Source organism: Eretmochelys imbricata, chromosome 20 (genome assembly GCF_965152235.1).
Source record: "Eretmochelys imbricata isolate rEreImb1 chromosome 20, rEreImb1.hap1, whole genome shotgun sequence".
NCBI lineage: Eukaryota > Metazoa > Chordata > Testudines > Cheloniidae > Eretmochelys > Eretmochelys imbricata.
In genome coordinates this window covers 16,733,433-16,748,068 of record NC_135591.1, presented here as the reverse complement: position 1 = coordinate 16,748,068, position 14,636 = coordinate 16,733,433, and the positions used below count along the sequence as shown (strand labels likewise).

The window sequence follows — 14,636 nt, the reverse complement described above, 5'->3', positions numbered from 1 at the left end:
GGGAAGGAACTTTCCTCCAGGGCAGATTGGAAGAGGCCCTGGAGGTTTTTCGCCTTCCTCTGTAGCATGGGGCACGGGTCACTTGCTGGAGGATTCTCTGCTCCTTGAGGTCTTTAAACTACAATTTGAGGACTTCAATAGCACAGATATAGGTGTGAGGTTTTTTTTTTTTTGTAGGAGTGGTGGGTGAAATTCTGTGGCTTGCGTTGTGCAGGTCAGACTAGATGATCATAATGGTCCCTTCTGACCTAAATATCTATGAAAAAAAAAAAAAAAAATTGAAATTTTGCTGTGGCTTTAACCATGGGAAAGTCTTTCCTCATTCCACAGCTCCACCTACTCCACTGATTCAAAGGGATGCTTTTCTGGCATCATTAGCCAGTGGAACTCACTGTCACAAGAGGCCAAGATCTCAGCAGGATTGAATTTCATTAGTGTTTGGTCATGTCTCAGTTTTGGCAGTCCACACCCACTGTGATGTAACCACATTCCTAAGGAAGGTTGCAGCTGGCTTTGTAGGTCATCTGCCTGGAGAGGGGAAGGAGAGTTACCTGGTTGAAGCATCTAATGGATTTACAGTACCAAGAGAAACTGGTTTTTCCACCCGGTGTGGTATGTGCTTATCATACAAATTTAAAGAGGTGGGTGTGGCTCCCATTGACCCTCCCCCTTTGGATGTGGCTTCTCCTGCTTGTGACATGCCGCCTCCTCCTCCTTGAGGCATGGCTTTTTCCACCAATGACATGGCTCTCAGGGGTTCCTCCCCTTAGTCCCACCTCTCTGTAGCAGGATTCTAGATGGGTCTGGATTACAGGCACTGATTTCTCCTGCGCTGCAGGTAGCTGAGTCTAGAGCCCTTACTCAGGCAAAGGTCATGGAAGGATTTCAGGATCGAGCCCTTCTTTTATATTCAAGGATGTATAGGGGGTTGGAGGGGTGGCAATCCACACACACCTGGTAATAGCAGTGGGCCTGAACCAGAGCCCTGGCTCTGTGCAGCTGGAGGGGAGAAGTTGGAAATGTGAACAGTGCAAACAGCCTTTATCTCTTCACCGAGCTGGGTGTAGCGCTTCAAGAAACCCCAGTCTTAGCAACGCCCCAGCCACCTCGGCAGTCGCTCCCAGGACGGCGGGAGCACTCCTAAGAACTCCAACATCGGACCCTTCTTGAGTGGTAGCCAGCGGCAAGGCACCCTCCAGTTATGGGAGAACCCCCCCCCCCTTAGCTATGTCCTGGAACCAGAGGACATATGGGCCAGATCCAACGTCAGTATTATCATAGTAACGGGTAAAGGTCTCAACGGAGCAGCGTCTCCATTATGCTGGCTGCTGCACAAACATCTCCCCCACAATGTGAGCGGGGCCCCCTTTGCACTAGGCACTGCACAATCCCCTTCCCCAACCATGATTGGGGCCCCTATCATGCTGGGTGCTGCACAGACCCTGTGTCACCAACCTCCCTGCCCTGCCACAGAGAGGCACAGAGTTTCAGGCCAGAGGGGACCATCTAGTCTGACTTCCTGTCTATCACAGGCTACCAGCACCCACACAACAAACCCAACTGCATAATGAGATCGGAGTACCCCAGGAAAGCAGCCTGTAGACTATTACGTGCCACAGGCAGAGGAGAGGCGGGACCGAGGTGCACCAGAGCCCAAGGCCTCCAAGATGGCAGGGAGATGTTTAAGTGAGCTATGCCCAGATAATCCTGGCAAGTGCCCTACACCCACATGCTGCAGAAGAAGGTGGAAGCCTCACAAGGTCGCTGCCAATCTGACTTGGGGAAAATTCCTCCCCCTTGTCCCCACATATGGCCATCACTGGGACCCAGAGCATGTGCACGAGAACCACCAGACAAGTGCCTGACAAAGGGAGAACGCTTGGTACCTGCTCAGATCCCTGCCCACTAGCCTGTCTCCAGCCCTGATGTGTCAGAAAAGGGAGATTAAAACAAACCCCTCCCAGAATACATGGGGAGGTTGTGGGGGAGGGAATCCCTTCCTGAGCCCTGCCGGTGGCTGGCTGAAACCCTGGGGCACATGCTATTAGGAACATAAGACCCAGGGGTGCTGAGTCCTGCTCCCCACCATCCCCAGCAACCCCATCACACAACTGCCCTCATCAGTGTGTCCAGCTCCCTCTTAAAACCAACTCATCTCAGCCCCTGTGGCCTCCCTCCACCCCCAATCTCCCTTCAGTTATCCTGCTGCTCACCCCTAATCCCAGCCCTTCTCCTCCAGTCTTCCTCCCTAATCCCATAGGATACCCAACAGGGGGCATTACACCCTCCTCCTCCTGCCACCATCCAGCCCTATCTGCATCCCGAATTCCCTTCAGCAGGCATCTGACTGGGGGGCAGGGGGCTTAGCCGCTCCCTCCCCCATGCTGTACGTGGGCCCCAGGCCAGGCTGCAGATCTGACAGGAGCCAGCCATGCCCCACTCACGTGGCAGCCGGCCAGGGAACACTGGGGGACGGGGCCCGGCCCCACCACCTCCTGCCCTGGCTCCAAGTTACTGGCAGGAAGGAGCTGGGGGCAGATGGGGGCAGACTGGAACTTTAGGGCCGGGGTTGAGAGTGCATCTCAACCTAGGCCCACGGTGGCTGCTCGGGGGGGGGGCTTTGCCACAGGGGGTTAGGAATTGAGGTGCTAACCCCCCCAAACACAACCCATTCCCACCCCCATCTCTGCCTTATAGACACACAAGCCTCCCATCCCCCCAACAGCACTTACACACCACACATCCATCTCAACACATACCACCTCACACCCACCCCTGCCTAATAGACCGTGCCCCCCACTACCTCCTCCATGTACTGGGGTGCCCTGAGAATGGCTATCCGTCGCCATCTGCTGGCCAACGCTGTGCGAGCTGCACCCAGAGCCCCTGTCTCCGGTTCTGTGGCATCTGTGGATCAGAGCTCAGCAGCAGGATCTCTCCACCGCTCTGGATCCCATCCCCTGGGTTTGCGTTGGAGTGCATTCAGGGATTGGAGTCCTTTTTCCATTAGACAAAGGACTGGGCTCATGATCCCGGCAGCGCCTCACACCAAAGCACTTTCTACAGTCCCTCAGTCCTACTGCTGGCCTCGGCAGAGAATCGTTACCGTTTGGATCTACCGGGAGCTGAAGGTGGGAAGCCACTGCCTGTGTCTGTTGTATTATAAACAGGGGGAAATAAAAATATTCCAGAAGAGACCCTTGGATCCATCCCCACAACCCAGTTAGGGAGAGAACCCAGGAGTCCTGATTCCCAGCCTTCTCCCCTCCCTCCGCTCTAACCACTGGATCCCACTCCTCTTCCAGCATTAGGGATAGAACCCAGGTGTCCTGATTCTCCCTGCACTGACCACTGAGCCCCACTGACGGCCTACAGCTGGGAACAGAATCCACCAGGAGTTCTGCCTCTCAGCCCTTGGTCTGGTGGCTGGAGAGTGGGGAGCTGAGATTCAGGACTGCCTGCATCCTGTTGCCAGCTCTGTTGCTGACATGCTTTGTGACCTTCAGCCTTCTGTGCCTCAATTTCCCCATCTGTCCAAGGGGAGGGGTGGTCATTACCCCAGCAGTGGGACTAATGCGGGAAGTGCTTTGGGTTAGAGTTGGCTGGATCCTTTTGCTAACACAGCTCTTCCCAGCCGGCCCATGAAACAAATGAGGAAGTCACGCTCCCTCCTTCCACAATCCTTCCGCTGCTCCCTGGAGCTGCCATGGAGACAGGAGAGAGAGAGCCACTCCAATGGACCGGATGTGGAGGGCTCCGGCTGGGGACAATCCAGGCCCCCGGCCAAGACTGGGGGGTGCTGGAGGAGACTCTTCCCTGTAGAGAAGAGACTTGGTGGAGCAAGGATCTAGGGCAAGCGGCAGCCCCAGGCTCAGCAGCAGGTGAGCGGAGGGGGCCTGGATGAGGAGAGGCAGGAGGTGGGAAGGAAAGGGTTCGAGGTTCTCTGGGGCTGTTCCCCGGGCCAGAGAGGGGGGCCAGACCCCCTGCTGCCGGGCAGGATCGGGCCTGAGCGGGTGGGGAGGCTGCTGGGTATGAGTAAGGGGCTCCCCCTGGGATTGGTGTGGGGCAGGGAGTGGTTAGCAGAGCTGAGGGGCAATAAAGAACTCAAGTTAGTTAGTTGCAGGGAGAGAAAACTTTGTTCTCTTCTGGGTCATGGGCCATTCCTCTCCCTCTTTCTCTCTCCTTCTTCCAGTCTCTCTCTCTCGTTCCCTTTTCTCCGCCCAAAAAACATCCCTGGACTAACCCCAAAGGGGGCCAGAGCCAGAGCCAGCTGTTCAAGAGGGTGTCCCACGGCGACAGGGATCCGGCCCCATGGAGACGGGGATCTGGTTCTGTTTCCGCAGGAGTGGGGAGGGGACGAGCTACTTCTGTAGCTGGGAGGAGGTACCTGCACCACCCTGGGTGCTGGGAAAGGTTTCGGAGGGGGAGGGTGCTGGTGATAAATCCAGCTGGTAGGAGCAGCTGGCTGGTTGGGGAAAACGGTCTCATTCAGAGCACTGGAGGGGGCAGGGATCCAAGCCGGTTTACATGCCTTGCCCCAGGTAAGCAGGTGGCCAAGGGCAGCTGTGTGGTTAGCGCATTGGCCTGTGGTTCTGGAGTCCTGGCTCTGCCAGCCACTCCCTGTGTGAGGCTGGACACATCACGGCATCGCTCCGGGCTGCCCGTGGTGAGACAGGTGCGGGGATTCGTCCCCTGGCTGGGACATTGTCAATTCTTTCTAATGAGAAGGCAAAGAATTGTTAGAATTGCATTTAATTCTCTCACCCCAACTGCACTTCATATGGTTTGGAACAATAACCGTCCCAGCAACGGTCCTGACACTCAGCCCCCGCTGCTGTAACCGTCAGACCCCACTCCCCTGCCAGAGCTGGGGAGAGAGAGCCCAGGAGTCCTGACTCTAGGCCACACCACTCCATTTAAGGTCTAGCCTTTCGGATGTCAGTGGTTCACTCTACTGGCATGAGATCAGGGTGGATCTGAGCAGGGTGGAGGGAAATCAGGGGACGAAGTGAACGATGTCCTTCGTGGGAGGAGAGGAGAAGGCTCATAAGTCTAAGGCCTAACAGGGAGACTGTCAAGGCTCCATTGGTCCTTCTCAGCCCTGCTAGGGAGGGATGGGGTGTGCATGAGCTCAGACTCTGGGAGGTGAAATACCTTCCTCCATTGGCGCCTGATGCTGGCTTGGGCTCCCAAGAGACGAGATGCCTGGATTCAGGTGCCCTACGTGAGAGGGGGCTGGTTCTGCCAGGAGGAGCTGGGCACTTTGCACATCCACCTCCTGTGAACAGAGCAGCGATTCATATGCAGAGCCAGGACTGAACCTCTTGCCCGACAGCATCGCAAAGCCAGGCAGCTGCCTCATAAGCTAAGGGAGCCACTCCCAGAGCCAGCAGCAGCAGTAAGTCCTTTGTCCCTTTGGTGAGAGCATCATGGGAAGGTGCTAGGCCCTCCCTGAGACACAGAGTCAGGGCACCACTCCATAGGCAGAGTGCAACATTTAACCCCTCCTCTGCTACATCATTTCAGTGCTGGTTCGCCTCCTCTCACCCACTCCTGTGCATTCAAACTGCAGGGCAGCCCTTCTGCCAAGTTTCTCCCTCTCTCTGTTGGGCAGGATCCTGTGGGGAGGTGGCAGAGCAAAGGGCTACAGTGGCAAGATAGTTATGAAGGGGCTCACCTGGTCCAGACCTCTGAATCTACCAACCCCAGGAGTGGGTGGCCAGAGGGACTGCAGGCTGGTACTGCTACACCCCCGCTTTTAAACAGCCCCCAAGGGGTCCCACTCTTCCTTTAGGTTAGCCCACGCAACCTCCCCGTCTCTGAGACTGAGCCCCTGGGCTCCAGCCGTACTGCTTCACCCCATGGAGCTTTGCCCAGAGAGTCCAACTGGGACATATGCCGGGCCAGAGACTTGCTCACTCCTCAGGGTCCAACGCACCCTGGGAAAGATTTGCAGTGACACCAAGCAGCCTTTACAAACAGTCGGGTCTATTACAACAGCACGGGAAGTCCTTAGGCGAGCACAGAGAAGCAAAGGTTAAGACATATCCACCTCGCCAAGCCAGCACCCCACCCAGCCAAGCAGCCGTGGGCTCCATTTCAGGCTCTCTCTCTGTCAGACCCAGGTGAGAGCCCTGGCTACAGCACTTCCCCTGCCACTTCTTCCCTTTGTTCTTGAGCTGGGGCCTTGGACTGGCAAGTGGAGAAGTGGGGAACTCCCCCTGGTTGCTAGCTGTGGATGTGCTGGCCGCTGGGGTTCCCACTGTCTTTTTGGTTTCCAGCCAGTCCTTCAATGAGCCATTCAGTCCACCCCAGACAGCCAGGTGAGACACATGCCTCAGGGCTCGTGTCCTGGCCCTTTCCCCCACTGGTTAGCGATGCAAAGTATGGAGGGAAACTGAGGCACACACAGCAAAAAAATTCCCACTTCATCACAGGGCCCCAGCTGAGCTCTGGGTTCTCAGCTTCTTTGACCAGCAGGCCCTCAAATGTCCCCTAGAAGACAGAGGCAAGAGGAGAAGGGCGGAACCTCATCACTGAGCAAACATGGAAGCAGCATGTGTGCTGGCCCTTTCGCGGGGTGGCAAGAGGGCAGGGGACCCTGGGGAACGCCCAGCACCCACCCCTCATGTCTCTTCACTATCTTTGAACCTCCACATTCAAGGCTTTCTATGCCATTAACTGTTTCTCTGTTAGGTGTGTTATGGTAGCACTTAGAGGCTCCATTGTGTCAGGTGCTGCACAGACACACAGTGAGAGACAGTCCCTGTCCCAGCTGAGATCAGGGACCCCTGTGCAGGGTGCTGCACAGATACCCAGTCAGAGACAGTCCCTGGTCCAAAGAGCTCACAGATTAAATAGGCAAAGGAAGGATCATTATCCCATTCTACAGATGGAGAAACTGAGGCACAGGGAGACGAAGTGATATGACCAAGATCCCAGAGGGAGTCTGTGGCAGAGCCAGGATCTCCCAAGGACCAACCCAGGCTCAGAACACCTCTAAGCCACTGACCCTTATCCTTTCCCTCCCACCAGCCATGTTTTCCCTGACGGAAGTGGCCTGCCTGAGTGACGGCCGGGCCCCGTTCAGTACTCTGAAGCCCTGGTGGGACGTTTTCACCGACTACTTGGTCCTGGCAATGTTGGCCATCTCCATCATCGCAGGGACCCTGCTGATCTCCACAGATCAGGTGGTGTGCCTGCCTGTCGGCAGGACCAGCATGGCTGCAAGTGGGTCCCCAGCTCCCAGACCTGCCTTAGGGCCTCTGGATGGCCCAGAACCCGAGGCGTCTCCGGTCGGCACCAGGAGGAAACTTCCTGCTGCCCACAGTGGACACCCAACCAACCTTGACTACCAGCAGTACCTGTACATTGGCCAGGTCTGCTACCACCAGGCGCTGCCGTGGCACTCCAAGTACTCCCCATACCTGGCCCTCCTGCACGCGCTGCTCTTGATGGTCTGTAACAACTTCTGGTTCATATACCCCAAGACCTCCTCCAGGATCGAGCTGTTCGTCTCCATCCTCCGGAAGTGCTTCCATTCACCCTGGACAACCAAGGCTCTCTCGGAGACAGCCTGCCAGCCCTCGGAAGGCAAGCTTGGCCGGATGAAACCCTGCTCTGCCCAGATCTCTCAGGTTGGCGCTGGCTCTCAGGCGGAGCAGGCATCCTCCTTCCCTAGCGCCACCATCCTGGACCGGAAGGACAGGGAGCAGGCCAAGGCACTCTTTGAGAAGATCCGCACCTTCCGGGCGCACACTGAAGCTGCCAGCCTCCTCTACTGGGTCTACGTGGGGCAGACGGTGTTCAAGGTGGCAAAGCTCTTGGCCGTGCTGGGCTACGCCTCCAGCTCTGCCGGCACCATTGCTTTCAGGCACATGTGCCGGCCGGGCCTGGAGGACCTCGCTGGCCATGCCACCTTCTCCTGCACCCACAGCCTGGCCTACATCCTGCAGAAGCTGCTGCTGAGCTACCTGGCCCTGGTGCTGCTCAGTGGGCTGGTGGGGGTCTACACCCTCTACTGGCTCCTCCGGAGGCCGCTCAGGGAGTATTCCTTTGGGCGAGCCAGCGAGGAGAGCAGCTTCAGGTCTGTCCCCAATGTCTGCAATGACTTGGCCTTCCTGCTGCACATGGCTGACCAATATGACCCGCTCTGCTCCAAGAGGATTGCCATCTTCCTCTCCACCATGAGCGAGAGTCAACTGCTGGAGATCGGACAGGAGCACCGCAGGGACTATGAGGAGCTGCGGCGGCAGGTGGGGAGGGACGCCTTGGGGCCGGCTGGAGCTGAGGCTCTGTGCCCTTCCGGCTCTGCCCCAGGCTGTCTATCAGAAGGCAGACCTGGAGGTGCTGCGGCTGGAGTGCATGGTGGAGGTGAAGCTCTCTGCCAAGGTGGCCCAGATGGGGGCGCTGTCTGAGCTGCGGCTGTACCGCTGCCTAGCCACGATGGAGCCCATGGCCTTGGCTTTTCTGCAGGAACGGCTCAGGGGGCTGCACGTCCAGTTCACTGACATCACCAAGATCCCCTCCTGGCTTTACTCCTTGAAGAACTTGCGCCAGCTGCATCTCTCCAGTCACCTCTGCTCCAACGTGCTGGCCCTGGAGGCTCTCTGGGAGCTCCAGAGCCTGGAGATTTTGCTGCTCCAGACCAAGCTGACCAAGCTTCCTTGCTCTATGTCCACCCACCTCCGCCATTTCTGCATCCAGAACGACGGGACCAAGCTGGAGGCACTGGGAGGTCCTGAAGGAGACAAGCAGCCCCCAGCAGCTGGAGCTGCTCTGCTGCCAGCTGGAGAGGATCCCACCGCTGGTCTGGCATGTAACCGGCCTGCAGAGGCTGGGTCTGCGTTCCAGCGGCATCCGCAGCCTTGAGGAGGGGACTGGCTTCCAGCATCTGGCACAGCTCACCGGCCTGAAGCTGCGGCACAACTGCATCGCCACCCTGTCCGCTTCCACTGGGGCAGCGGGCAGCCTGGAGGAGCTGGCGTTATCCCACAACGAGCTGGAGTCTCTGCCCCATGCCTTCTTCACCCTGAAGAGACTCAGGCACCTGGACCTCAGCCACAACCTCCTTCGTCTCCTCCCCGCGGAGATTGGCCAGCTGGGGACGCTGCAGCACCTCTCCATCACTGGCAACAGGATCAGGGCACTGCCCAGCCAGCTCTTTGCCTGTCTGGAGCTAACATCTTTGCAGCTGGCGGACAACGCTTTGACCACGGTGCCGGCTGAGATCGGGAGGCTGGTGCTACTCTCCAGGCTGGAGCTGACAGGGAACCCCTTGGAGTCACTCCCACTTAAGCTAGGCTGCTGCTCCCTGCTTAAGCAGACTGGGCTGAGTGTGGACAACACCCTCTTTGAGACCCTGCCGTCTCACGTGAAGCAGGTGCTCGCCACACCCGTCTCTGCTCTCTCCCCCGTGAGGCCTTTGGCTGCTCCAGAAAGGTCCCTGGGGGGTGGACAGCTGGGGAGCCTGTTATGTGGCTGGTCTGTAGCTCCGGGGCACAGGGAGGAGATCTTGGTTAGCAGCAGCAAGTGGACAGAGCCCAGGCACCGGGTCTCCGGAGACCTTGCTGGTCATGGAGCCCCCTTGTCCAGGTGGCTGCATCTGTACCAAGTACAGCACCTGCTGCATCATAACCACAGAGCAAAATCTAGCCCCCACCCAAGTAGGGCAACCCTGGCCCATGCTCCTTGCTCACAAAGGGGCTTGGGTGCAGCTGAATCTGGGGTGGCAACTGAAGGGGGGCAGCCCAGGCTGGGGGGATGGGCTCTCCCTGCACAGCCCAGCTCCATGGTGTCTCCCTGGACAACCGGGCTTAGGAGAAGGGTCAGGGAAGCCACAGCAGCTGGAAGATCAGCTGCCCTGTGGATCCATAGCCTGTTACACCTGCAGAACCAGGAGATCTGCTGTGGAGGGGCTACAGGGCCACCCTATGGCCTAGAGGAGGAACGACACCTTCCCCAAAATACCCAGTGCTCCCCCCCTGGATATGAGGCCGCAAGGAGGATATGACCCAAGTCAGCACAGATAAGCTCCTTACCTCCTCTCATACCATGGGACACTGGGCCAGAGGGGGCTCCATTAATCAGTGTGGACACCAGCCCCTTGAAATCCTCACATGAAACACTGGAATAGCCAGACTGAATTGCAGCAGGGGGCGCATCTAGCCCAGACTCCTACGGTGGCCGACACCAGCGACTTCAGAAGAAGGTGGAAGGAGGCACCCAGTGGACAGCAATGGAGTAACCTGGACCCAGGGGAAGATTCCTCCTAGCCCCCAACAGCCCATGCCCTGGAGCAGCAAATCTGTCCCTAAACTCCACTGTGTTGTAGTATTTGCTATTCTAACTCTGGACGTTTCCGTTACCCGTGGAAACATCCAAACCTGCGTTGTTCCTGGCTTCAGTGGTACCTTGTGGCAGTGAGTTCCACTGGCTTATTAGGGAGCAGCAAGAGCTTAGAGCCCCACAAGGCACACATTTCAAATGCAAGGGAGAGGGGGACGAGGACAAGGGAGGGAATCTCTCAGCCAACCTAAAAACAAAATGAGTCATGTGTCCGTGCACCGTTTCTCCGATGCGGCCACCGTGGCCGCCTGTGGCCACCAGGGGATTTCCCTGCGGCCAAGGCAGTTTCCTGTGCAGCATCAGCCCCTCCCCGTCCGCCCTGTTGCTCCGGCATGTGCTGCCTCTCTGGAGACACAGGGGGGACACACAACGCTTAAGGGGCAGGTGAGGAGGCGGCAGCGGGCGGGGGGGGGGGGTGATGAGGCCAGTGGCGGGTGGGGGGCCCTGGCGGAGGAGTAAGGAGGCGAGCGGCCAGCCAGCAGCAGGGTGAGGAGGTGGGCAGGGGGGTCTGGCTGCGAGCGGCGGGGTGAGGAGGCGAGCACTGGGCGGACAGTGGGGTGAGGAGGTGAGTGGGCAGGATGGTGGGGGAGGAGACGAATGGCAGTGATGGGGGCCCCGGCAGAGGAGTAAGGAGGCGAGCGGCCAGCCAGCAGCAGGGTGAGGGGGGCGGGTGGGAATCTGGCTGCGAGCGGGGGGAGGGGGGCTGAGGAGGCGGGAGGCGAGTGGCGGTGGAGTGAGGAGGCAAGCCGGGCGGGGGGGTGAGGTGGTGGGAGGTGAGCGGGGGTGGAGTGAGGAGGAGGAAAGCAAGCGGGGGTAGAGAGAGGTGGTGGGAGGCTAGTGGGGGTGGAGAGAGGTGGTGGGGGTGGAGTGAGGAGGTGAGTGGAGGTGGAGTGAGGAGGCGGGAGGCGAGTGGGGGTGGAGTGAGGAGGCGGGAGGTGAGCGGGGGTGGAGTGAGGAGGTAAGTGGAGGTGGAGTGAGGAGGCGGGAGGCGAGCGGGAGTGCAGAGAGGTGGTGGGAGGCGAGCGGGGGTGCAGAGAGGTGGTGGGGGTGGAGAGAGGTGGTGGGAGGCGAGCGGGGGTGGAGAGAGGTGGTGGGAGGTGAGCGGGGGTGGAGAGAGGTGGTGGGGTGGAGAGAGGTGGTGGGAGGCGAGCGGGGGTGCAGAGAGGTGGTGGGGGTGGAGAGAGGTGGTGGGAGGCGAGCGGGGGTGGAGAGAGGTGGTGGGGTGGAGAGAGGCGGTGGGAGGCGAGCGGGGGTGGAGAGAGGTGGTGGGGTGGAGAGAGGCGGTGGGAGGCGAGCGGGGGTGGAGAGAGGTGGTGGGGTGGAGTGAGGAGGCGGGAGGCAAGCGGGAGTGCAGAGAGGTGGTGGGGGTGGAGAGAGGTGGTGGGAGGCGAGCGGGGGTGGAGAGAGGTGGTGGGGATGGAGAGAGGTGGTGGGAGGTGAGCGGGGGTGGAGAGAGGTGGTGGGAGGCTAGCGGGGGTGGAGAGAGGCGGTGGGGGTGGAGAGAGGTGGTGGGAGGTGAGCGGGGGTGGAGAGAGGTGCTGGGGGTGAAGTGAGGAGGCGAGCAGGGGTGCAGAGAGGTGGCGAGGGTGGAGTGAGGAGGCGGGAGGTGAGCGGGGAAGCCTTGGGCTGGCCGCAGCCATGAGACCCACCCCCCCACACCTGCCCGGAGGAGCCCTGGGCTCACCGAAGCCCGAAGCGCCTCCCGCTCACTCATCCAAAGGAGCTCCGGGCTGGCCGAAGACCCGAGCCCCCGCACCTGCCGGAAGGAGCCCCTGGCCAGCCGCAGCCGTGCCTCCCTTCCTCTCCCCTCCCTTCTCCTCCCCAGACCAAGCCACCCAGATATGTTTTTAATTATTATTTGGACTTCTATTATGTAAAAGCATTTTAAAATTTACTTCAGAATTGTTATACAACCACTTTTACCAAAAAAAGCAAAAGAAACAATAATAAAAAAGACAAGAACATGCAAAGCACCTTATTTGTGTTTCTGTTCTGTTAGGTCCAGTAAAGAATAGAGATAACTGTGCATGTTTTTATTGTTGGGTCTGCAAAAATACCCCAACCCTTACATAAATAAAGGACAATGATTTGGATTTATATATATGTGTATTACTTAATTAACTTTAGGAAAAATAAATAATTTTAGGAAAAAGTGCAGGTGCAGCCACCAGCAAGAGTTGGTGGCCACACTCTGAGGCCACCAAAAATTGGTTGTGAGAACCCCTGTTTTAGTGCATTTTTGGAGCTCTCCTCTGAGTGAGGCAAGCAGCCCAGGGGCCCAGGCCCAAATCCTGCACCAGGATCCTGTCCCACAAAACTTGTGCAGGTTCGGGGCTTGAGGGATGCACGGTCAGATTTTCAAGCGCCCTTGAACACTGGCATTTTGAACTCATTTGAAAAGATGGCTGTCACGTGCCGCAATGGGAGCTGCTGGGCACTGAGCAGGGTGGGGTGGGGACGGACAGGGCCCCCCATTCTGGGCAGGGAGAATCTGGGCTCTCTGTTTTGGGGGGTGAGCCATAGGGCAGAATCTGGGTCCTAATGGGTAGGGAGTAGGCTCCAGGGGAGAATGTGGCCCCTATGCAGGGGGTGAGCCCCACAAGGGGGGTGGGGAAAAATCCATTTGGGTGAAGGAGCAGTGAAATCTGGCCCCGAGTTCTTCTGAAAATCTGGCTTTTGATGTGACAACCAGCCCCAGCTAGAACTTTCTGTGGCTCCTTTGGGGGAGATGCCACGTTTTTAACTAGCCCAATCAGACGCCACCGGGCCCACACCCGGGTGCACTGGAAGCCTCAGGCAGCCAGGTGGGCTGTCATGCCCAGAGCAGATGCCCCATTCCTATCCTGCTGGGACTTTTGGATCCACTTCTTCCCCCCTCTGCAATCACGTCCATCTCTCTGTCGGATAAAAGCACCATAGCACGCCCCAGGGGTGAGCACATCCCCAGTCTGGTGCCCCAGCCCCTCTTAGCCTGGTCTGCTCCTGCCCGGCCCTGGCTTTGGGGCCCTGAGCCACAACCTGTCCCGCTATTGTGCAAGGCTGTGAGGTGCACTGTGGCTCTCTCTCTCCATTCTGCTGGCGGGACATGAGGTTTATTTGGAGCCCAGCTCCCCGCCTCAGAGGAGCTGGGTGGCCCCTGAATGGGGGGGATTTTCACAGGGTTTCCCCAGGAGTCAGCAGACTGGGGATGGGGAGTCCCCAGGACTCCCAGTCCAGAAGGGTTTAAGGGGGAGGCACAACTGCTAGACTAGGGAGTGTTGGGGGAGAGGCAGGTTTCCCATGCTGGGGGAGGAGGGAGAGTCGGGGGGAGGGTCTCTAGTGGGGGGAGGGTGGTAGCAGGGTGAGAGGCTGGGTGAGGAGGAAGGTGGTGGGAAGTGGCAGAGGGACTGGAAGGGTCCCCAGGCAAGAGTGGGGGGAGGAGGAAGATGGGGGGAGTGCAGTGGAAGGGGCTGGGTCCCTAGGCTGAGAGAGGAGGGGGGGAGGCAGGGTCGCCGGGGAGGGGGAGGGTGCCTAGGCTGAGAGAGGAGGGGGAGGGGCCCTAGGCTGAGGGGGAGGGTCCGGGTCCCCCGGGAGGGTCCCTAGGCTGAGAGAGGAGGGGGAGGGGCAGGGTCCCCGGGGAGGGGGAGGGTCCCTAGGCTGAAGGGGGAGGGGGAGGGGCCCTAGGCTGAGGGGGAGGGTCCGGGTCCCCCGGGAGGGTCCCTAGGCTGAGAGAGGAGGGGGAGGGGCAGGGTCCCCGGGGAGGGGGAGGGTCCCTAGGCTGAAGGGGGAGGGGGAGGGGCCCTAGGCTGAGGGGGAGGGTCCGGGTCCCCCGGGAGGGTCCCTAGGCTGAGAGAGGAGGGGGAGGGGCAGGGTCCCCGGGGAGGGGCAGGGTGCCTAGGCTGAGGGGGGGCGGGGGAGGGGGAGGTCTCTGAATCCCGTAGGAGAGTTTCTCTAAAACCCAGGCCCTGAAGCCTCCAACAAGCTGGCTGGGGGCGCATGCGCATTAAGAGTTGTCCGACACAGGATGAGCAGGCTGAAATACCCACGAACAACCACAAGAGGGCACCAGAATCGCACGCACAGCGGTCCCTTTTCAGTCCGAGGACCTCATCTCAACCGGCAGGGGGCGCGGTCGGAGAGCTCGGCACAGACGCATGCGTACAAATGCCCCTCGTCGGTAGTGGGTGTGTGGCGCGATTACGGCGGCGCAGCTGGTTCAATCCCGCGCCTGCGCAGCGTTGCTCGCCAGGAGCTACGGCGGCTCGGCGGGCTCATGGGGCGCCTGCGCAGCGTGGTGTTTGTGTATTCTG

General features: G+C 59.2%; 1 protein-coding gene across 1 annotated transcript; it reads left to right on the top strand.

Annotated features, from left to right (window-relative positions):
• The first annotated feature begins 7,037 nt into the window (after window positions 1–7,037).
• Window positions 7,038–10,012, top strand: LOC144277903 (volume-regulated anion channel subunit LRRC8D-like). Its single transcript, XM_077838925.1, is given in 4 exon segments — window positions 7,038–8,270; window positions 8,272–8,739; window positions 8,741–9,415; window positions 9,893–10,012. Coding segments are annotated over 4 exon segments (2,496 nt in total).
• Window positions 10,013–14,636: the final 4,624 nt, after the last annotated feature.